This window comes from Colias philodice, chromosome 16, assembly GCF_061535455.1.
Source record: "Colias philodice isolate Cphi_HAF_F1 chromosome 16, ilColPhil1 Martin Lab GWU primary, whole genome shotgun sequence".
Taxonomy (NCBI): domain Eukaryota; kingdom Metazoa; phylum Arthropoda; class Insecta; order Lepidoptera; family Pieridae; genus Colias; species Colias philodice.
The window spans coordinates 2,450,331-2,475,169 of record NC_143101.1 but is presented as its reverse complement, the minus strand read 5'-3'; the positions used below and the strand labels follow the sequence as shown (position 1 = coordinate 2,475,169).

At 32.8% G+C, this 24,839-nt stretch overlaps 5 protein-coding genes across 6 annotated transcripts; 3 read left to right on the top strand and 2 right to left on the bottom strand.

Annotated features, from left to right (window-relative positions):
• The first annotated feature begins 2,342 nt into the window (after positions 1–2,342).
• Positions 2,343–3,614, top strand: LOC149481480 (uncharacterized). 2 transcript variants are annotated; one of them, XM_089704880.1, is made up of 4 exons: positions 2,343–2,444; positions 3,006–3,048; positions 3,276–3,347; positions 3,381–3,614. In XM_089704880.1, exons 1-4 carry the CDS (start codon positions 2,430–2,432, stop codon positions 3,569–3,571), a joined length of 321 nt encoding a protein of 106 aa, XP_089561006.1. In that variant the 5' UTR covers positions 2,343–2,429; the 3' UTR covers positions 3,572–3,614. The 2 variants fall into 2 exon arrangements, with proteins under 2 accessions (XP_089561006.1, XP_089561005.1); XM_089704879.1 differs by having other exon boundaries at positions 2,345–2,444; positions 3,276–3,614.
• Positions 3,615–9,288: 5,674 nt separating this feature from the next.
• tamo (PUB and ZnF_RBZ domain-containing protein tamozhennic) lies at positions 9,289–18,067 on the bottom strand. The gene is made up of 7 exons (XM_089705332.1): positions 17,807–18,067; positions 14,553–14,726; positions 14,101–14,300; positions 13,640–13,819; positions 12,087–12,219; positions 10,146–11,261; positions 9,289–9,748 (listed from the first exon to the last, which is right to left on the bottom strand). Exons 2-7 carry the CDS (start codon positions 14,698–14,700, stop codon positions 9,372–9,374), a joined length of 2,154 nt encoding a protein of 717 aa, XP_089561458.1. The 5' UTR covers positions 14,701–14,726; positions 17,807–18,067; the 3' UTR covers positions 9,289–9,371.
• A 439-nt stretch (positions 18,068–18,506) lies between these two features.
• LOC149481478 (uncharacterized) lies at positions 18,507–19,359 on the top strand. The gene is made up of 3 exons (XM_089705402.1): positions 18,507–18,605; positions 18,947–19,056; positions 19,141–19,359. The coding sequence occupies exons 1-3, from the start codon at positions 18,543–18,545 to the stop codon at positions 19,292–19,294; spliced, it is 327 nt and encodes a 108-aa protein (XP_089561528.1). The 5' UTR covers positions 18,507–18,542; the 3' UTR covers positions 19,295–19,359.
• A 447-nt stretch (positions 19,360–19,806) lies between these two features.
• On the top strand, positions 19,807–21,584 carry LOC149481477 (uncharacterized). Its single transcript, XM_089704918.1, has 3 exons — positions 19,807–19,892; positions 19,982–20,091; positions 21,358–21,584. Exons 1-3 carry the CDS (start codon positions 19,836–19,838, stop codon positions 21,509–21,511), a joined length of 321 nt encoding a protein of 106 aa, XP_089561044.1. The 5' UTR covers positions 19,807–19,835; the 3' UTR covers positions 21,512–21,584.
• Positions 21,585–21,794: 210 nt separating this feature from the next.
• LOC149481476 (calcium and integrin-binding protein 1-like) lies at positions 21,795–23,757 on the bottom strand. Its single transcript, XM_089704916.1, has 5 exons — positions 23,624–23,757; positions 23,431–23,533; positions 22,992–23,139; positions 22,705–22,829; positions 21,795–22,343 (listed from the first exon to the last, which is right to left on the bottom strand). The coding sequence occupies exons 1-5, from the start codon at positions 23,713–23,715 to the stop codon at positions 22,233–22,235; spliced, it is 579 nt and encodes a 192-aa protein (XP_089561042.1). The 5' UTR covers positions 23,716–23,757; the 3' UTR covers positions 21,795–22,232.
• Positions 23,758–24,839: the final 1,082 nt, after the last annotated feature.

Here is a 24,839-nt window from a genome sequence, read left to right as displayed (position 1 = left end):
TAGTATTTTCCAAAGACTAATAAAAGTTATCCTTTGAATATCTGTAGTTTATAAATTTAAATGTCCATTTAGTCTATGACAAAGTATCATTTGTTTTTTTTGTTTATATCTAATCTATATGAATGGTAGTAATTTAACATTTAAATTGTAGTTACATAAATTAAAAGGTACAATAGTAATAAAATATATGTAAACAACACTCGCAAAACTATTAAAAATTCGTCATAGCTACAGATAATAAACTGACAAAAGTCGGTCACGAAAATCCAATCTGTTTTTTTTCGCAACCAAAATAAAACAATAAAAGTATCACTTAAAAAATAAAATATGGGGTTCATTATTATACATGTACTAGTTTATCAGATTCTAAAAGGGTTCGGATTTTCATTATCACATTATTATTTTACCTAATAGGTAAAAAATCACCATAAATTACCATAAAAAATCGTTTTGATAACGAGAAATTTTGAAAGTTCTCAAATAGACACTGCCTTTTATTTAAATCTATACTTCAATAAATAAATCTTGGTTTCCACTTATTTTGGTAGTATTATAATAATATTATGTTGCATCATGTTTGATTCGGTCCCAAAAACTTGGAACGAAAAACCTGTGACTGATAAATTATCTATTTTTAAAGGCAAAAAATAGCAAAAAATATATAGATATGTAATTAGTTCGTTTACAACAATTAATACCGATAACAAAACTTATTGGATGTTTCCAAAAATCCCAAATAAGAACCAGTTCTCCCATTGATTTGTTTACTAAATTAACATAACCTGTAGCTATCGCCAATTTAAATGGCCACGAACTTCTATTACCCATCCTGTGTTACTGTTAAAGTTCAAAAACAATATATTTCATAACTGGCTAATACTTTAATAAGAGAAGAACCTAAAAAAGAGAGAGAAAAGCTAAATATTCTAATGTCAAATATGGAAACAGTATTTTTGATGTAATTATGTACATGATGTAATAAATTTACCATAAGATACTTAATAATTAATTAATCAAAACAATTGACACTATTTATAACTCTTTAAGCTCACTGTATAAATTTTTTCTGGTACTTACCTATATGAGTAAACTTAATAGTAAGAGATTATATTTTGATAGGAGTAGGTAATATACCTACTTACTCAATAAAATCTGCTTATGATTTTTTATATTGTGAACTATTGAGTCTTGGTAGCAATCAAATTCATATTTTCCAGGTTGATACTATTTAGTTCAGAATTCATAATTCAGGTATGATCGTTATGCGACTGTAAACATCATGAACGTGCTTTTTCACATTTTTTTTTGTGACGCTCAATGTAATTTATGAAAATCTCACATCGCCATCGTCATTATAAACTCACAATATTGCAGATAACGCATCAAGAATTGCAGTCGACATTCATTGAATTCATAGACCTGTGCCAACGTTTATAAAAAAAACAATGCAACGAACTGGTAACCTTCCTTCCTTTTCGGATAGTGATAGCATTGCGCTTTTCAAAGATTAAATATTATAACCGGATACAACCGCCGGCTATTAATTTATATCTGATTTAGTTGCACTTACATTGAAACTCGATTGCAAAATAGTAATGCAACTTTTATATATTCTTTCAGGTTAATTACTTTTGTCTTTAAAAAACTTTCGATGACAAGATTTTATGTTCCCTTTCACTTGTTGTAATGTCTATCTGGATTATGGATATAACTTTATTGTTTGGAAATATAACTTGCATATAAGTAGTGTTATTACATTGTAAATGTGAAAATTTGTAAAAATTAAAAATTAACATTATAGTCTCTTACGAGGGTCTCGCACCACTACAAAATCGCGGGCTCCAGCTAGTATATTATATTTTATGTCCTTGTTAGATACGATACATAAAGAGGAAAATTACAAACACACCTCTAGGTATATGTATAGGTATAAAAATGAAACCCGTTTTCCTTGGTCACGGCATCACGCGTGAACGGGTGGACCGATTTCGATAATTCTATTTTTATAATATTCCTTGAAGGTTGATGGTTCTTATGGAAATAAAACATAAACACGTACCACGAGTGAAGCTGGGGCGGACGGCTAGTAATTAATAATTTATTACCCATCATTCAAATATCATACACTAAATAATTGTAGCTTTTTGTATGAAAAGTCTTAAGGTACAAATTTCATTTCTCTTTCAATCGAATAGATGGAAGTTAGTTTGACAAGTAACTCGCCGTAGACATTTTCCAATATTCCATATTGCCCTTACAACTACAGCATCAATTTAACAACAAGAAGATTAGAACTACGTCACATGAGATGAGATCAAATCGCGGGCTGCCCCCGACCTTTCTGTATATAAAATGGGAAGGAGCAAGCTCAACATCATTCCAAGTTTGACCATCGTTGTTGTAACTCGTGAAAACATACTTAATTCAAAATGGCTAAACTTATGGTAAGTTAGTGGTGATTGAAAACAAAGATTCACAATGACTTTTATAATAACTTTTTTTTATATCTCGTGCATATTTTTCTTTAAACTTGATGAGAAGAAAAATCTCTGTGCTTTCAAATAAGTTCAAATCTGAATTTAAAATAATTAAATCAAGTTCAAATCTGAATTAAATAAAATTAAATTTGAATTTAAAAATACCCTAATTTAGTGAAATTGCAAAATTATTTGTTTTATTATTATTAATGATGATAAATATAATGCAAGATAATATCCTATTTGTTTTTGTCCGCATTACAAATATATTTTACTAGCTGTGCCCTGCGGTTTTACCCGCGTTGCTCCGCTCCTGTTGGTCTTAGCGTGATGATTTATAGCCTATAGCCTTCTTCGATAAATGGGCTATCTAACACCGAAAGAATTTTTCAAATCGGACCAGTAGTTCCTGAGATTAGCGCGTTCAAACAAACAAACAAACTCTTCAGCTTTATAATATTAGTATAGATTTCTTTATTTATTTTGTACATATTAAATATTACAACATAATATTGTATCTCTTTACAGATTGTTGCCTTAGCATTAGTTGCGGTTGCCGTAGCTCACCCAGGTAAATATTATATTACTTTTATTTTGTATGTTTATTTCGTTGAATTTAATTTAAATATTCATATCTTACAAACATCGGACTATTAAATTTAAAGAAGTTGGTACCGGAAAATTAATTATGAACAATTAACTAAGAATTTATTTAAATAACTTATTCACAAAAAAACCTTCAAGTTTTATTTACCGTTTAAATGTTTATTAGCATACTAAAAGTCTCGTGCTTTTCAGGATACGGTGGTGGTGGCCAGAGCTACGGTGGACATGATTCTGGATATGGCGGAAGCCAAGGTGGATACGGCGGTGGCCACGATTCTGGATTTGGCGGAAGCCAAGGTGGTCACGGCGGTAACCAGGGAGGTTTCGAAAGCGGTCACGGAAGTAGCCAAGGCGGTTTCGGTAGCGGTCACGGAGGTAGCCAGGGCGGTTTCGGCGGTCATGGAAGCCAGGGAGGTTTCGGCGGTCACGATTCTGGATTCGGCGGACATGGAGGACACGGACACGGTCACGGAAGCGGACACTACTAAACTCAACCTATGATTAATTTTTAATAAAGTAATTTTAATTTAATTTATTTTTTTCTTTTATTGGTCAATAAACCTTATCTGTCTGCAAATGTACAGACTTCAAATAACAGAAATAAGTGAATGCATAAGATGCTATCTATTCAATACGGTTCCAAAATAAAAACTAGTTATTGGATTCGGTTCAGGACCGGCTCTGGGTAAAATAGAGCTAAAACTCAACAAATAAAAAAGCTTAATATTTATTCGAATGTTGAACAATATAAACTTAGATTATTATCTATGATTTATAGAAAAAAAGGTTAAAATTAAAGAAGGCCAATGTAATGTAATTAAGTTAAATGGAAATAGTTTGATATCAACAGAGGTGCCGAAGTAAAATTCCTAAACATAATATAATATGTATACCTTATTACCTTCATATTTCAATCCTAGAAAATTAACACACAAAATATACATACACATTTCCGGTAGCCATGTGAAAATGAAATAAATTAATAAACATATTGTTCAAAAAAAATAAAAAAACGCGCAAAGACTCATGAAATTATCGTAAGATTATCGTATTGTCACCGATCCTTGATAAGTCTATAAAGTTTGAATTAAATATCTGTTTAAAGTAGGTCAAATTAACTCTTCATACAAACATAGGGGTAAATAAGTGTGTTAAAAAGTATCCAACCTGATTGAGATTTGAAACTGTAATAGGTAAGCGATTTTTGCCGAATGAAAATTGAAAACAGATAATTATTTATCTGTGACTATGTATTGAAACATAAATAAAATTACGCATTTTTTGTTAATCGATTTAGTAAACCACCTCAATTGCCATTAAATTTAGATAATTTTGAAGTGGAAAATTTTATAGGTAAATTATCAAAAAACAAGAGCATATTATCTGATAACGTTTATTTAGGACTAATCTTAAATTCCGAACAGCAGTGCGCACATATTATAATATACCTAGGCTTTTGACTCGTGGAGATATGAAAATATTTGTAACACGTGCTGTTATTTATAAATATATATAAATAAAACTTGAGAGGTGGAACGAAGCTCTATGAGATAGAGAGACGGATAGAGAGAGAAACAGGCGCACTTTTGGTCTTAATTCCGTGTATCCACTTTCGCAACGCGTGATAAGGTACTTCGTTCCAAAAAAATATTGTTTATTAAGACAGTACAATAATTAACTAGAACTACTATAATATACATACATATGTATATGTTTAATAAGTAATTATCCAGTTACTAGGAATGTATATAAAAACGTAAACATTCCTCCATATTACTTATAATGATGAAAACATAATATCGTAAAAACCTCAACTAAATACCTTCGGTAATTCCTTGATGTTTACATCTATACTAGGAATTTATGGATATATAAAATCGAAATTTTCCTTTTGTGGAACAAAAATATATTCGTTAATCAGATATCGGTAGGTAACTAGATTTTATGATTCCCACTCAGCCACTTGATGATCAACTAGTTTTAAAACAAGTAAGTAGGCAATACAACTACCTATCTGTCTGTTCCAACTTCCAAGCTAAAGCATTGCTCTTTTGGATTTCAAATAAGCGATTTGGTTAGGGAGCCAGGTGCAAATTTGGTTAACTATTTCCTCTCAAGAGATAATTCGTCAGACGCATGAGAGTATAGTATTATAAAGCCTCGTGAACGTCAGCTGGCGCTCGGTTGGGGGGGTGAGCGGTTGTAGCCTCCCACGCACATAGGAAAAAAATACATTCATTCATTCATTTCCTCTCAGCTAAAAATTTGTCAAATTGTAGCTAACCCAATATCTCAACGAAAAAAAATAGTCAGCTGGTTACAACATGGTGTATTATACGTCAGCTGGTGTCTCGAACATGATAGTTAAATTTAAAGAAAAATTTATTTTCCGTTATTTCCTCTCAAACAAAAATTTACCTGATGATAGCTTATATGTAACTGTGGATAAATATATATGTCAGCTGGCTGTATCTTGGTGGAAAAACCGTCAGCTGATACGGGAGGCTACAACCGCTCTTCCCCCCAACCGAGCTCCAGCTGACGTTCACGAGGCTTCATAATACTATACTTTGATGCATTTTACTAATTACCGCTTGAGAGGAACTTGGTCATAAAATCTGCTGCTGGCTCCCGGACCAATTGATATGAATCACGATGGCTAAATTTCGCAAATAAGAATTCCGTAAATGTTCATAATCTATATACTCGTATATATTTGATATTTTTGGTTTTATGGCATTCAAATACTTTATAAATACCTATAAATTTATAAAGAATAGAAAAAATTCGATCACGAGGCGGGACTCGAACCCGCATCCTTTCACGCCAATCCAGGGCGGATGCCTGACCAACTATCACGGGTGGCCGGGTTCGAGTCCCGCCTCGTGATCGAATTTTTTCTATTCTTTATAAATTTATACTCGTATATAGCTTATTCAAATATCTATGCAGATACTCTTTATTTGTCTCTACATTATTAATTATCACATTACGAGTAGGGCTTGATTAACAAACTAGTACGCCATAACCTTTCCTAGCAAATATACGATAAACATATTGTTTTGTTTACAATCATAGAATTGATAACCTTCTTCAAAGCTGTCAAGGCCATACTTCTATTGGATCTTTATTAAGTTTATATCAAGGCCTGCATTAATTGCTTCTTTCTTGAGGTAATTTACAAACAACGTTACTACTAACTGAAGATCTACCTTTAAACTGCCCAAGGAAGTATAGGAAATCTAGGAATTAACAAACACTCCACTTTCTACGTCTACAAGATAATCCAAAATGAAAAGGAAGAAATAAAGATGTCGCCAAATCGATAGGGGACCGAAAATAGGCATAGGAATAGGGAAAGGTCTTTTATTGTTTTTATAATTCTTCACTACTTGATCGGTAACGCGTTTCATAGTGATCAGAATACATTGGGAGATGATAAAAGCGTGGTCCTTCAAAGGTGACTTGACAGTTACTATCGTAGAAGTCAAGCCAATTGAAAAAAACTGGAGATAGTTATAGTGTACTGCGTAAAATCGGGTTGCATAGTGGAGTGCTGATTCCCTTTGCCCTATCTAGGGACATTTGGAGATTAACTGATCCTTCATTAGAGATCATTATAAATTTTAACTCGTAAAATAATTAAGAAAATTCGTAACATTTGCATTGGGATAAAGAACAAAAACAACATAATTAATACTGTTTATATTAAATATATTAATAATTTATTATCTAATATTTACACTAACATTATTTACAGATCAATATGTTTATACATGTTTTAAAATAAAAGGCATCTATTCTAACATTAAAGCATTTTTAGAAGGCGAAAAACGAACACTATTATTAGGGCCTTACTAACATTTTTAATCTGTGATCCAATCGGTGTTTTGTCTCTTTCACACTCATAGAGACAGAATACAAATGATATTATTTTTATTAGTAAGGATTTTAATTTTGAAATACACATAAACTTGATGGTAACAACGCATTTATAAAGAAAAAAATTTACTCCAATAATAATTACTTAATAATAGTTTTGTACTATAGAATTAAAAGATAAGAACCAACTTCTTTGTTAAGTTGATCTTTGATTTTCTACAGATGTTTGATTTCAAAAAAATATAAAATTTTACTGTCCATAGGAAAAAACAACAAAGAAATCATTCAAAAGTTCGAAAAAATAATATTACATACATATTATAATATACTGTCATTGATATTGCTATAGAAATTCAATTTTAAAAATATTTAATAAGGAGAAAAGAAAGATGATAGTAGACCTTCATAAGTATATAAATTCAGAGGTTTATATGAATGAAAATAAAAAAGAGCATGTGTGCCGAGCACACGTGTCAGAAGTGAAACATCTTTGGTAAGATTCAAAGATACCAAAATCGCCGCCTTACTTTATGACGTGACGGTATTGCCATGACGCGACCTTGAAATTTTACTCTCAACGCGCCTAAAGAAGTTTCACTTCAAAAAACACTGTAAAAATAAGAAATAAACAACGTTATTACCATCCAAATATCACTACATATCCTAAACAATCATTACCCTGTCACAAGCGAGTTAAAACAATTTATATAATAAATAACAATAAAGACTTTAATTTGAACAACAAAATGACGATATAACAGAGGAAACATACATACATACAAACATTTATTAACCGATAAACAGTATAGAATTTTGATTCAAAACTTAGTAATTAATAACATTTCAACTTTGCATCGTAAACTTTAATGAGAAGTAGTAAATATTTAAATACATTTTATTTTTGATTATCCAAAAAAATAACAAAATTATGAAAAAATGCAACATGATAAATACAAAACATAATGCAACTTCATAATATTGGCATCATTAAATACATTTCTTCAAACATTAAAAAGTGTACATATTTTTAAGTTATGCTAATAAATTATTCATACCAACGCCATCTTCTGGTTTAAACGATCAAGATCTCTAACAAAAGGCGCCAAAAAAACAAACAAAATGTCACAAAAAGGTAAATTTGGAAGAAGTAAAATCACTACATTTTAATAACAAGTTATTGTTTGAAAAAATAATATTTTACAATTTAAAAAAAAACAATCTTTAATGTTCGACCGTATATTTTTAATATAAATAACGCCCGGAAAATTTCCTCCCATTTTAAATAGTGCCGCATTATATTTATAAATAGAAATATATAAATATAATGCGGCACTATTTAAAATGAATAGAATTTAACAACCGCTTGCATTCATTAATTTATTTTGAAACAATAAAAAATAAAAATAACTTTCCCATTAAAAACACTCACTATCAGTTACATGGAAAAAATCTTAAAAAAAACGTTAAAAAACAATGGACAGATATTAAAGAACGAAATAAATTATGAAAACATTCCCAATACACATTTATTCCAAACTCGCATTAAAATCGAATGCAACGCTAATAAATATACGTTAATGCCGTCCTACTCTAGCCCATTAACATTCCCTATTGTCTGAGCGAAACAGAGATAATAATTTCAGCTAGGACTACGATCTAAATACAAACTTATAAAATGCATTTTGAAAATGCGTCTTATTTTAGAACGCAGCTATAAAAAAGGTTATTTCGTTATATATTCTTCGATATGACTGAATAAAAAACTAGACCTCACTTAAAATCCTATATTTTTAGGTTATATTAATTTCTTGACCACTCTTATAGGATCAAAATAGATTTAGATATAGTAAAAAATCTAAGTCAAGTCAATCGATTAAATCCGTCTAGGTTATTTAAAAATAAACTTTAAAACATAGATCATAAGGTGTAATTTGTGTTATTGACTATAATTTACTTTTAATATTGATTTTTATGGGAACAGCGACCAAACATAGCCTACAAATATGAACTATAGGATAAAATATTTAATTGACCTGTACACAAAATAATTTCTGACATCTATCAATACACAAACATAAAATGAGATTAAGAGGTATGTGTAACTATAAAATTACGATATCTAAATAAAAATAGTATATATTGTGAGGTTTGACGAAACTCCTGTATTTATATCGACTTTGTTATAGTCAAAGGGGGGGAGTTATGTAAACTTTAACATAGGTTTCTTAAAGATTTGTATTAAAATAACAAATATTATACTAAATCACACATATTGCTACCATATTAACTCATAAAGAAAAAACCGACCAAAATGAGAACCTCCTTTGCAAGTCAGTGAAAAACTCGAACTACCCTCAAAATCAAAATTTCCAAAACTACCCCCAATTCAACAAAATAGTCGATAATTCAAATATAAGTGGGGCAATGGTCCAAACTAGTGCCGCACGCGTCACAGGCCCTCGCTTCCCGCTTATTAACCAACGTACAAGCCGGACACTCCCTCCCCCCAGACGTTAGGGGCTCTATTTCTGGGCCCTTTTTCGACTTACCGCACATTTCGCACGCTTGCAAACTGTCCTTGTTCAAATACGTGCATGTACCGCATTGCCACTTTCTCATTTGGTTCATTTGATTCATTTGATTCGTTTGATTCATTTGGTCCGTTTGATCCGTTTGAACTATTTGCCGGTCTGGCGTGATTCGTTCGCCGTTCTGTTTCCGTGAATCCGGTTCGTCTAACGATACTATGAGTTGAGCTTTGTGGTCGTACGGTGTGCTTGAGCCTGAAATTGGATTTTAACTTGTTAAATTTTTAACACAATAACAAATAATTTTCAAGTTGTATAATGAGAAAATGATTGAATATTAAGTTTCCGACATCTTGTCGATATAATACTGGAACACTCTAAACGAATAACGTTGCTCACATGTCTAATAATAATAATCTAATTAATTATTATTAGAATAGATACAACGATTATTAGATACGTTCTATTATCACCTAATTAAGTTTAAATACATGTGTAAAATTGCAAGTAACAAAATAATGATGTGGCTGGTTTCTGTTTTTTCCCAAATTTCTTTCACCTTTAACAACAACAACAACTTCTTAAAAACAATCCAAATTTGATTTTTCTAAGAATGTGTAGTGTAAGTTTGAAAACATGTAAAATAACTTACCTGCTACACTTTTAGAGCTGTGCGGCTTGTGCACTCCATTTTCCACCGGCTTCTTAGACCTATCCATTTCAGAAGCTACCAACTTCACCGGTTTCCTAACTTCTTCTTTCTCTTTCTTTCTCAACTTCTTCTCTTCACCAACTTGTCCGTTAGTCTGCTTTATAACTTCTTTCCTGTCTTTTATTTCTTTCTTCGTTAATAATTTCACTTTGTCCGGAGCGACTTTCTGTGTGACTAGACCATCGGCTTTTGGATTTCCAATCGCTTCTGTTTTCTTGACTCTTTTCTCTTCTATTTGTCTCTTCGCTCTCTTCTTCTCTTGTTCTTGTTTTAGCCTCATTAAATTCTCGTTGACTTTAGCGGTTCGGTACATTTCTTCGTCGTACGATCTGTCTAGATTTAACGCTTGTAACCCATCCTCTAAATCAAGTGTAGTAGGCTGGTATTTAGATCTCTTTTCTTCTCTATCCAGTCTATCTAGCGTTCTTGAATCCCTGTCTAGAGATTGCGAAAACCCACTCCTACTATCTCCTTCTTGGTGCTTACTCGATAGATTTCTAAATACATAATCCCAACTTTCGTACGTCCCCATGCCGTCTTCTTTCGCCTTACTTAACGTAGGTTGTGTGTCTGATCTTGGAAAGCTCGGTAACGACACATCACTGTACGTCGTTTTGGAAGTTTTCTTCGACTCATGCCTGTGCCGTCGTTTATCGTTTCTTTCTATGTCTTTTTCGTAATCTAATTCGATCAATTGTGCGGTCGGTACTGAGGGGACTGATGGCAGTCTGTACTGTGGTGGATATCCATTTACCGGTACATTTGTCGCGTGTTTTATTGGCGCGTAAACCGGTGTGGGGATCATGTATGGGGCCTGTACGGGGTAGTAGTAGGGTACGTATGGGGCCATAATGGGGACCGGGTTACATTGAGGGACCTGCATCGACATATCTGGTGGATACATCATTTGAGGGAGCATGTTTTGCATCATGTAAGGGTGAATTAGGGGTTGTATTGGTTCCTCTATTTCCGGACAGTTACAAGGGAGAGGGTAGTTGTTATCCAGCGATCGTCGAGGGTCAGATTGTGCAGGAATGTTCGAATAGATTTCTGCTTCTGCAATAAAAAAAAAGTATGTTATTGAACGAAAATAATCATACATGATACATAAGTATGATTTACATAGAGATCAATATATTTTAAGCTGGATTTTTTTGAAGCATTTGACATCAACAAAACACTTATTTCAAAAATAAGTAACTAAAATCTTAGAAAACATCCTTTTAGTCCGGGATACATCGCCCATTTTTGCAAGTGATTACTATCAAGCTAATTTTTCGTGAGTAGCTTTATTTTGATGAGATGCCCAATAATTTCATGTACGAAACTCTCGATTGTGGTAGCTTACAGAGGTAACAAGGATAAAAATTTTTGATTTGACGGTTCTCAAATATTTATTACGCAATTTGTAGGACAATATGTCTGTTGAATTATATAAGTATTAAATAAGTGAAAATAAAAAAATCTGCTGGTTAGTAATCATTTATGATGACTTCGTTATCGATACACATTGGAAAGGGGGACTCTTTGATCAAACCATAGATTTTGTAGGACAAATATTTTTTCGAATAATTTAGATAATTATCTTGAGATTGAACAAAAAAAAACATTCAGTTAGTAATTAATATTTGAGAACCATCAAATCAAAATATTTTATCCTTGTTACCTCTGGTAGCTACCACAATCGAGAGTTTTGTACATGAAATTATTGGGCATCTCATCAAAATAAAGCTACTCACGAAAAATTAGCTTGATAGTAATCACTTGCAAAAATGGGCGATGTATCCCGGACTATTTGTAAAGTTATACATTTCTTTTTAAATTTTAAATTTAATTACAGTCCTTTTACACCAAAATAGCACATAGCACATAAAAATTTACCTTCAGAATATCCAATAAGCCTAGTAGCTGCTGTACTGATATCTGACGGGAACGAAGCCCGGTCCCTCGCGATTTCAGCCCACGACACGCGACCACCACTGCCCCATACGGACTCCCATATTTGGGACATTATCTGTAACAAAACAATATGGTTACAAATTAAATATTTAAGCTTAACCCATTGAGCCCCGAACGGCCCGATCGGTCTACGACACAATAGATTTTCTATTGTGTCTGTGATTCCGGGGCCTGGGTTACCAAAGGGCTGATAGACGTACGAACTTTAAAATCGCGGTTTTAAAGTTCGCGTACTTACTCGGCTCAACGTCGGTGACACACGCAAGAGCTTGGTCAGCAGTTTCTCGCGTGTCACCGATATCGAATGTCGCTATGTCATCAACGGAGGGAATTTTATGTTATTCAGGAATTAAATATAGACATTTTTAATTTATTAACCAGCACTAATTTTTAAGTAAATAGCATTCTAACAAAACAAATGTTCAAAAATTGAAGGACATTTTCGTTTTTACTATTATATTTTGAGGGTACTTTACAAAAAAAGAGCGTGTGCTCCGAGCCCACGCGTCAGGAGTGAAACTTCCTTGGCGTGATTCAAAGATACCTTCGCCAATATTCAATTATATTATATTCATTCATATTAATTATATTAAATTATTTTCATAAAACTAAAAGAAGAAAACGAAATCAGCAAAAGTATATTTGTCTATGGTAACACCTATTATAGCTAGACAGGCTAGGCTCGCGGCTCGCGGCGGTGACAGACGTGCGAGCGAAGGCGGGCTACGAGTAAAATTTCAAACATGTTGGATCGTCAACGAAATTACTCGACGGTTTTTAAGTACGCGTACTTGGGGTGATACACGAGCGAAAAAGGTCGTCGAGCCACAAGTTCGCGTACTTACTCGTACGTCTATCACCCCTTTTACACATATATTTGTTTTTTTTATGATAAGCAAAAAAACGTAACGAATAATTTTGTTAAAACCTTAAATTAGAAATATTCAAATAAAATAAATAGTTTGATATTAAGGATATGTCATCGTAAAACTATAAACACCGTTAGCTTATAAAAAATGAGATTATAAAAAGTATTTTTATTCATTTTCTATTTTTCTTTTTGTAAAAATTAAAATGAGGCGTGCACTTTTGTATCCAAACTTTACTTTAAGATTGCTATTATGTAATAAATGGATGGAATTTATGTATGGGATTGTCATATGGGAACACATATGGGATCGCGTGTGGATCGCATATGCGAGAAATAATATTGTATAACACCCTCAACTTATAGTTAGATATAAGTTACATATTATGTAATATTGACATGATTTTAAAAGAGCAACTATGGAGTTTCTTGCCGATTCTTCTCCATAAATACTGCTTTCCGAATCGGTGGTAAATGTTAAAAATACTTATGTAATGATTCGAAAGTGCTACTAAATAGTAGTCTAATTGAATAAATGAATGTTTGAGTTTGAGTTTGAATGACCATATACGAGCAAATAAATATATTTGAATTTGGGATGTCTCACCTGGCACTCGCACTGTGCGATAAGCGCGTCCCGTGAGAGCGCGGCCGCCATGTCGGGGCACGCGGGCCCGTCCAGTGCGAGCCGACCTTCACCCGCCGCTCGGTAGCCCAGCGCGTGTAATAGTACTTCCGCACCTGTTAGATTAGCTTCCACCTCGTGTTTGTAGAAGCCGGAGTATAACTGGATGGAAATAAAACAAAAACATTTAAAATGGGCTACAAAGCTATTCTAGCTTAAAGTTTAAGGGTCGTGTAATAGTAAGTGTGACATTGTACAAAGAAATGATGATTAAACTGCGAGTGTCTAAACAAGAATTTTATATTTCAAACAAATATGTTACTGGGTCTACAAGGCACATTATAGAAATAAAAAGAGAAGCAAACCTGTGAAATAATTATTGTTAACGTTAGCCTACAATATTTTCAACAAACTCATATTATGTTATGACGATAACAGCTTACCCGTATAACCTTATACTCCTTCCTCCAGGGTTGAGCGAGTAGATTGCCAGCGTACCTAGCAACAGCCGCCCATCCTATACCAGCTCTATACGCACTATAATCAGGCAATTCGTTGATCGTACGTTGGAACACCTTGCCGGTTTCAGATAGGCCAAATTTACACTCGTGGGGCACGAGACACAGGTATTCTGTTATATAACCTGGAATAAAAGTTGTAACAATTTGAAATAACTGTTATTGAAAAGTTCCTTTAAAATGTGCATGATAAATTCTAGTACAGTCTTATTTTAATAGAACCACAGTTAACTTGAATAGATTCTGCACTTTGCAGAAATAGTTGCACAACTTGCAATTTTTATATAATAATTCATGATAAAACAAACTGCCAATAATCTAACATAAACTTCAAATAAAATTCTTATAAAAATAACTATTACTCTGCTACCACATACCTTGTAGCTTCTTCTTCTGCTGCAGTTTCTCCGGACTATCATCGGTCTCCAAGTAGCTATAGTGCGCGTCCTCTATCCGCCGCCAGAGGGCGGGCAAGCGCTCGCGCAACCCAACATCGCCCATGCCGGCACACGACATTATCACCATTACAATAATACCATGCGCGGTTCAATCTGAAATATATTTTTATCTCTAAATCTTGAAAGTTATAATATATCACCGGAGGTGAGATAGTTGTTTAACGCAAGTACTTTAGAAGCAGAAATTAAAGGCATTTAATTCAACAGATCATAGACTTAAATAGTACACAATTTTTTTTTCCTTTATGTATAACCTGTCAAATATAGACAAAAAAACAAATCACGCAACTTAAATGTATCTAATTTTGAATACATGAGTGACAATACATGAAAAAGAACAGAGTTGAGGCTACAAAAAACGTAACCAATAGCAACATGAAAGGGGATGTCACAAAATCATGAAATGGATTGAATGATGAATGGATACTTGAATGAAATTCAATAAGCAAAGAGAATAGATAGAAAACCATGTATGTGAAAATATCATATTAATTATTACTAGATTTCCGCCTGTGGCTACGCCCGCGTTTTCAAAGGAAAACCCACATAGTTCCCATTCCCGTGGGATTTCCAGGATAAAACCTATCCTATCCAAGTTACTCTCTATATGTGTGCTAAATTTCATTGTAATCGGTTCGGTAGTTTATGCATGAAAACCATACATACATAATTACAAACCTTTCCTCTTTATAATATTATATAATTATATTATAATGTGTATAATAATAAAGTTTCAGCTAAAAAATTAAACATTTAAAAAAGTTATCCATTGTTGTACATCTCTCATATTATTATTGTACAATGATCTTAATTTACCTAATGAATAAAAGATTTTACCCTGTGAACTCATTTCTTTATTTTATAATTGCACACCCGAATATCATATGTATAAAGAAGTATATTTATTTTAGCTATCTTATTGTTTAAATTAATTAATTCAAAGTACCTACTACTATTCACTAAAGTGAAATTTTCTTTTTATTACTTAAAATTTCAATTTTAAATAAGAATAATAAGCAAACAAATTCAAGAAACAAATTATCAGCTTCTTCACTAAATTTCCGGAATATTGTAAACAACAATCAGTTGTATTAGTTAAATAAAAATATTTACTGGTATTTGATACGGCTGGCTTATCAGCTGATTAAGTGCAATGCTCTCTGACTCACTCCATTGATTTTCAATGACAAAACACAATACAATCATGTTTTTGTGATGACTTAGTAATTGTTATGTGTAGTTACATTCTGAAATTTCTAATTTCTATTCATAGACTAGCCAAACTTCCGATCATGACAAATTTCATATTATTAATTTTTCTTTTCCAAACTTAAATAAAATATTTTTATCATACATTAGTATCTATTTAGTTACTTCTGTTATAAATTTTCAATGCATGTATGTATAAATAGATTAAGAAATTATTGAACCAATTTTGATTAGAACCAATTTCCAATGAAAGTGGTTACTTTATCTTTATAATTGTACTTTAATGTATCACTTATCAGTTTCTGATATCTAGACTTAGTTATGATAACATATTATGAGTAAGTAACGAATAATATCAGAGAAATAAGCCGTTATAAAATAATATGGGTTGACTTTAGAAACGTGCGGCACGAATTTCGGCGCGATTTTAATTTTTATCGATCGGTAATGATGCCCCCAAACATACATTCGCGGCTTTTCGTGCGGAAACGTGTAATTACAGAGAAATCTTTTTTTTAATTTTTGAGATTATGTTCAAAATTGTTTGAGTTACATTGACAAAACTACAAGAATTGTGTTTGAAAGAGATAACAAATGTCTTAATGTACATATTAAAAACCATAGTTCATTCAAAAGCATGTTGCTGAGGGGACAACAATTCATACGGATTATTGGCGAGCGTATGATTGTTTGGGGCAATATGGGTATGTTCATAAAAAAGGTAATCACTCAGACCCAGACAACCCATTTGTTGCCTCTGACCCATTTGAGTCCCAGTGGCATGTTGTAAAAAGATTTTTTAAAAAAGATAACTATAACCACCCAGCAAACTTCGGTGATAATATAGAGTATGTGGAGACGATGGGTGGAAAAAAATAAAATGGATCCATTCATTGCCATTGTAAATTGTATCAAACATGTATACAAGATTTGAATAAATAATTATTTAAAAAAAATGTTTTTATTGTATGTATATTGCACACAAATTGTTAATCACAGAAACAAATCTGTCCACCCCGATTCCACGTGGTACTTGTCTGTCATACACTAGAGTGTATTAAAAAAGTCGGAGGCGCGGAGGAGCGTGGCGCCCGCGTGTGCTGAGGAGCAGGCAGAGTCAAGCGAGCCGGAGTGGCTGAGGCTGGTCGCCAAAGGCGACCAAAAAGCCGAAGCTACGAAGGCGAGTGAAGATTCCTGCCTGCAACGAGGTACACGGGGGCAAGCGCCACGTTCTGCAGCGCCGGAGCAGTCAAGAAAGCCCATAATCTTTGTTATATTTCTAACTACATCACTACGTAGAATAAAACAAAGTCACTTTCTCTATCCTTATGTCCCTTTGTATGCTTAAATCTTTCAAACTACGCAACGGATTTTGATGCGGTTTTTTTTAATAGATAGAGTGATTCAAGAGGAAGGTTTTAGTATATAATTTATTAGGTTTAAGTCAAAGCGGGCGAAGCCGCGGGCGGTAAACTAGTATAAATATAATCTCAAAAAAATTAAAAAAAAATAGAAGGGGGGGTTTCCTCACCCCCCCCACTTTATAGGGGGTCTCCCCTTACCTCCCCCCTCCCTTTCCCTCCCCTCCCCCCCCTTAACTCGTGCCGCAAATTTCTAAAGAAATACCAATAATATTTTAAGCTTAAACAGACCTATTAGAATCTAATATGAAAACAAAAAGAATTATTCGAAATTTATATAAGAAATAGTACGAAAATAATCAATTTTAGCTCACTAAATTTATACTTATTTAGCTCTTCCGTATAGGCATAACCTTCAACTTTAAAACTTTAAAAAATAATAACAAAAATATTGACGCATTTTGTAATAAAGTTTAGAAAAGTGTGCAGGTGCGTGATAAAAATGCAAATTTTCATCAGACCGCGTCGTGTGTGACGAATCCATATAGTACAGTAAAATATACGTTTAATTGTATAGAAACAGCCACGAATTAATCAACTCACCCTGCAGGAACTCATTCTTTTCCTAGGTGTCAAAATTATATCAATGCACTAAATGTAGAGCGGACAAAAATAGTATACCCAAAATAACAATGCTGTGAACTAGTTTCGAATATTATTGATTTTTACACTTTAGTGAATATATAAGGTATTAAATTAAAATTAATAATTTATTTTATATCCACTGAATACAAACGAAAACACATGTATTTCAAAAATCAAAATTAGTAATATTGTTTTGAGTTTTGACGATTTGACGTTTCATTTTGCTGAACGAAACGAAATACATATGTGAATGTGTTGCCAGTATATAGTGTTAGATTAGAAAAGAGATTTTGTAGGGACCTAAAAATAAACATAAATTGTAATTAAAAAAAATGTATGCGTGTACTAGAGCACACACGTAAAGAAGTGAAACTTCTTTATGACCTTAAAAATGCCACGAGTATGGCGTAACGCAAAAATGTCACGCGTACGGCGTAACGCAAAAATGTTACACTAAATTTTTGTCCAACCCCGATAAAGAAGTTTCACTTCAAAAATATAGTACTTCTATTAAGGTAAATAAAGTAAATACTCCACAGAACATGCCAGTCAGTATTCTGTCATCTGTCCTTGTCTTTTCCATACTGTTAAAAAAATCCAATCTGTCATTTAAAATCTCGTATATTATTTGCACAAGCTTTTAAAATAGATACAAAATTTGTTCATATTAAAATCTTTTTTTTTAATTGATAATATGGTTAAATATATTGCTTTCATGGATGTTATAAGGCAAGAGGAAATAGAAAAGTTTTATCAAGTATGTAAAGCTACGCTATTAAAAGGCTATGGCCATACATTGGCCTTAAGGCTTTTTTCCCAAAGACTTGAGTAATTCAGTAATATACATATTATACTTAATACTTATTTACAAGTATTAATGAGTGTTAGGTTTATTACACTTTTGAATAGAAATGCAGTCTGCATCCACGACCGTTTAGCCATAGTACACGCAGTATTTGTATTCTCTTTGATAGTCCGGCCTTAGCCTACTGTAGCAGTACCTATATTACTTGCTCTGTGGCTACTACTATTTCTACGATTTCATACTATTATTGCTACAAAATAATTACGAAATATAGACGTATGAATATTTTACAGGCATGTCAAATGCACAGAGAATATTATAAAGGATATCCTAAAAGCTACCATCCTCTTAAATACTTTAAAGAACCTGAATATGCTTTCCAATGTCCATCTGAAATGTCCGAGTAAGTAATCATTAAAGCTTATAATACAGACTGTAGAATAACATTGCAATGTACCTATTAGCAATAATGGTATTTAAATTTCAGGTCTTATTTGAGCTTTCCACCTTATCATGTGAAATATAAGCAACCCGCTATTTTGCCACCAACGATTGGTCGAACCTCTGGTTTTCCACAATTGCCAGATCGTTCTTTAGCTGGACGATTTAATAAACCAGCATGTAAAGCATTTATAAGATAGCTTGTTCGACTTCATAATAATCATAATTGTTTTTTTACATACAAACCAATAAATAAAACATTTGAATGGTTTACGTTGGTTTTTTTAAGTGAGAGAACGCAGCTTTATTTATTTAAATTTTATATTTCACCATTCGTGTTCGCTCTACATAATTATGATTTATTATAACTTGTATGTTTCTATTGTAATTATTGTAATTTAATACATGCATGGACGATTAATATAATATATGTAACTAATGTAGGAATTCAAAAAAGAGCGTGTGTGTCCCAGCACACGTGCCAGAAGTAAAACTTCTTTGGCAAGATACATTTTACTCTCTACGCGCCAGAAGTTTTCACTCACAGTTTTCACTTCAATCTGTGACTTACAAAAACAATAAAGAGAAAGCATTTTATTTATTTTTTATAGTCTGTGGATAAGACTGACAAATGCTGACAAATTCCTTTTTTAATATGACAGTTCTAGCCGCCAATTTTAAATCAATTTTTCTTGTTTTACACGTAAACGAAATTTTTTGTAGCATTTAAAATTCTCCAAGATGGATATTTATTTTGTAGATAATGGACGATTAGATGAAATTGAAACATTTTATGAGGTAGGCTCCAACAAACTGTTCTTATATTATATGTTACAGACTTTTACTTAATGTTTCATATAGATTTTCTTAGTATTTTTTGACTCTAGGCTTGTCAGCGATATAGGGATTATTATAGAGGATATCCAAAGGCAAATCATCCCTTACTATACTTTAAAGATCCTGAATACATGTACCAGTGTCCATCTGAAATGACACCGTAAGTTTTCATATTATTGGGTTTTCACACGGTTTTCACTATATCGATCTACACAAACTGCTACAAAAAAATTCATCAACTTAATAAACGAAAAGATTTTTAACATCATTTTAATTAAATATATAGCTATATCTTCGCTTTATTATAAAACTAGCGGTCCGCCCCGCCCCCCGGCTTCGCCCATGGTACCTACATGTTTAAACTATCCTATCTCTCAAGTTGGATCGAACTGCACATGGTGTGCGAATTTTATTATAATCGGTTGTCCATTGAGGACAAACATTGTGACACGAGATTTATATATATTAAGATTAAGATATTATAATAATCGGTTAAGTGGTTTAGGAGTCCATTGAGGACTAACATTGTGACACGAGATTTATATACATATATTAAGATTGACGTTGTGAACAGTTGTGAACTACAAATTTTGACGCCTTTGCCTTATATCTCCCTACTATTGAATAAAAATAACTGCGTTAAAAACAACCGACTTCATAAACAGAAAAGTAAAAAATAAAAAAGATTTGATATTATTAATTACTACATCTTATTTAGATGTGCTATTTACTAAAAAGGTTTGATGTCGGTGCACGGGCTTAATACTAGTGTTTGGCACCGACTTCAAACCTATTTAATAAATAGCACATCTAAATAATATATAGTAATTAATAATATCAAATCTTTTTTATTTTTTACTTTTCTGTTTATGAAGTCGGTTGTTTTTAACGCAGTTATTTTTATTTAATACTTTTTAGTGTATTTATCAACACGAATCAAACGAGCCCAATCTCGATATAATTGATTATTGAGTCAATATATTACTGAGTTCCTAAGGCCACCTTCCGATTCCATCATCAAATCAGCTCTATGTCATGATAATGTTTCATCGCTATCCAATTTACATAAGTATACAAAATTTCAGCTCAATCGGTTACCGGGAAGTGAATCAAAGTTACCTGCTACATTTCAATGAAGTCATCGAGTACAGACAAAAATGCTCATAAAATAAAAACTACTGGGTTTATCCGAATAAATTTTTTATGGGACCAATTCGACACCATTCCGCATCGAACAAAAAAAGAATCACGTAAATCGGTTAAGAAACCTAGGAGTAATCGGTGTACATACATCCAAAAAAAAAATTATACCGGCCGAATTGATAACCTCCTCGTTTTTTGGAAGTCGGTTAAAAACAAGCACATGCGAGATTTCTTCTATAATTCGTTTATAACTTTTAAAATGTTGTCTAAACTTTAATTTCAGTGTCTATCTATCGTTTCCATCATACCACGTGAAGTATAAGCAACCCGTGGTGTTGCCAGGCGAGACGGGGCGTACAAGTGGTATCCCATCATTGCCGGATAGAACGCTCGCAGGACGCTTCAATAAAGCAGCTTGCAAAGCTTTTGTTAGATAAATACGATTTAAAGCTTCATTAGACGCCGCGGCCGTAGAGACGTCACCGGCTAAGTGTCCAAGTAGTTAATGTTGATAATATCAAATATGGTACCTAAGGCCGCTTGTCTAAACATATTTCTTGGCGTGAAAATCACCGGTTAGTTCGCCGTATTTAAACATGGTGGTATGTCATCCTTACAAATAAATGCATTTTCTTTTATTTTCTTTCTTTCATCAGCCCCCCAATCCCCATAGTTATCCATACAACACAGACCACCGGATCTACCGTAGATTTTCACGCCAAAAAAACGTGTGAAGCGGCTTAACTCACATAGCGACGGTTTGGCAACGTCGCCAATTTGGACATTTTCATATTAACTGCTTGGTTGGCCGGCGATGGAGCCAAGCGTCAGTGAGGCAGAGCTTTTACTTATAGAAAAAAATATCATAAACACACCGGAAGCATAATTATTAATTACCAACTCGATGAATTTAACTGTAATAAACAAATAAAGACACTTAAAATAAAGAAATTAACAACAATTTCAGTCGTTTATTTGTCCAATCATTGGCTATTATTTGCATAGTGTGTGTAGTAGTAGTATTTCTTGTTGATTATCTTATCAAAATTATAATTTTACAGTACAGTGAATTAATTTAATTTAGTGTTCAGTGAATTATTTATTTGGGTATATTTCTGGGAAATAGAGATGATAAAAGATTTTTTAAATTGTCGATCTTTAAAGCCGGAAATAAAATGATGACGTAAATTCTGGTATTCTTGATATGATAAATTGAAACTCTGAAAGACCGATGCCGCCAGAGTGATCCAATTTTATTTCTTCTAATATCTGGAAAATAAAATTGTATAAGTAATAATTAATATACTTAGGAGATATGCAAATTTTAATAATTATAACGTATAAAAAAAGCCTTAAAATCGATTCTAATAATTGTTCATTTAGTTTTTTGAATAAAGGTACCTACGGTAATTTATACCTGAGCAAGGTACATATTACACTAAATTGTTTTCTAGTCTAATAATTTTATGTCAATTTTACTGCTCTAATTATTATTATCTCTCAATAATACACGGGTACCGCCATAAGGAAGATACCCGGTCCTTTGAAAGGCTTACGTGGGGACACACGTCCAACACGCAGAGGCCCTTTAGCGAAATTTTAATGTGTTGATTATTATTATTCTACTTACGATGTTAGCAATTTTCAACTTCGACTCATTATCTAAACAGTGGTTCCTGTTGTGGACGTCCCAAGTCAATCTGTCTATTAAACGGCATATATCTTTAGCCGTGATTTGATTGTCCTCATCGATATCTGTAAAAATTAGGCTATAAGTATGTAGCTAAAAGAATAATTATTATATAGGTATTTCACAACATTTTGAGCCAACTCTGTTGGTTTACAAATCTTTACCATGATTACGAGGCTTGAACTCATCACTGTGTCATTGTATGATAATAAATTAACACAAAATACCATATATTCTAAACGCCCAAGCTGCTTTGACCTCGCAAGGGCACTCGGAACTCATAGCCGAGCACAGATCCAGCATATCCTCGAAGGAGAAGCAGTCATCATTTTGTGAAGAAAACACGCGGAAGATCCGGTCTTGGAAGGGATTGTTCTGGAAATTTAATATGGTTTAAATAATATTTTCATAGTTTTTATTGGTGTGTAGTTATGTGTCTCTATAATCAAATTTTTCAACCGTGGGTATATTATGGTAAGTTATTCTGGTATAGGTAAATTACTGCCAAATATCATCAAAATCCGCTCAATGGTTTTCACATGAAAGACTAACAAACATACATCCATGCATACTTACAAAGGTTCGCGTAATATTAGTTGGATTGGTTAATTCCGTTTTATAATTATTAAAAACTGCTTGTTGACTGAATAAAATGCCCTTACTTACTTTCAGCACTTCAAATTTATTTACGATCTCCTGTTTGGTGAATCTATGCGCGAAGTTGTTGTTTACTTTTTCAGGATCAATGGAATGAAATTTCTTCAATAAGCTGGAAATAATATTCATAAAAATAGGAAATTAAACAACAAAGCACTGTTAAGAATTTGTGAAGAATTCATTAAATTAAAAATATACTCACTGATATATTTCTCCTTTATTTAAATACGTTAAAGACGTATAATCTTCTAATACATCTTCTGTCAGCAAATGTTTAACTTGGGAAGAGCCCATTGTTATGATTGAAGTCTGTATTCATTCCGAAGTAATTATTACTGAATATCTTATCTATCGATTACTTTATTAGATTAGACGCAGTACAATACATATTATAGTGATAAAAATATATGGAAATGGTATTTGTATTTGAACAAATACCAATTACGTACAGTAAGATTCACGAAAGATGACCACGGCGCAGAAGGCATATTTTAGGTCCCTTTGGAGGTGCGAGGTGAGGTGCGGGTGGATTTAATTTTAAATAAATAAAAAATAAATTATTTAACCAACATTAAAATATTATTTTGTCTTAAGTCTTTTCTTCATGAGTGTACGTGCGCAGACGGCCGCCATTTGTGGTCATCTTTCGTGAATCGTACTGTACTTTAAAGGCATTTTTTATTAATGTGTTGAAAACTCAACATATATCTATAAATAGTTGGGATTTGTAATACAGCTCAAGTTCGACACATAATTAACAATTTTTTTAATTTTTATCTTGTTTAGTATTAGAAGGAACTTAGGGTTATGACAAGAGTATGTAATAAAACACGAAATCTTTCAAAATAATTTATTACATACTTCAATACATCTGAGATCGGTCTCAGTACAACGTTCATAAATACGCAAGTAGAGCGGGATAGAAAAACCTCAACATGTGCCATCTCTTTTCAAAAATAAATGAAATCCGAATTTAAATACAAAAACAAATGTGGCTGGCTAAAATTAATCTTAAAATCCTAAGATTTTCTATATGGAAAAAATAATTTAGTCCTATAAAGTGAGACGGCAACACATTGATACTATACCCTTCTCTTTCACAACTCAGTGCTTAGTCATTAGCATTACACACGTAAAATTATTTACAAAAGACGGATATCTAAAGAAACTCAAGTGATTTTACATTACTATGCAAGAAATATTCACAAAAACGTGTGATAAAATACGCAGAGGCAAATATGTATTATATGCGCGGCGAGGCGGGGGAGAGTACCGACCGTTCCGTTTCTTTCTAACTTTTAACTCGTGCTCTTTCTTACCCGGTCCCCGCCTCACCGCACATACCTAGGGCGCGGTACAGCGGTTCAGGTCAAGCTATATAATAATAACGTGACACATGACAATATAATTTATTTACA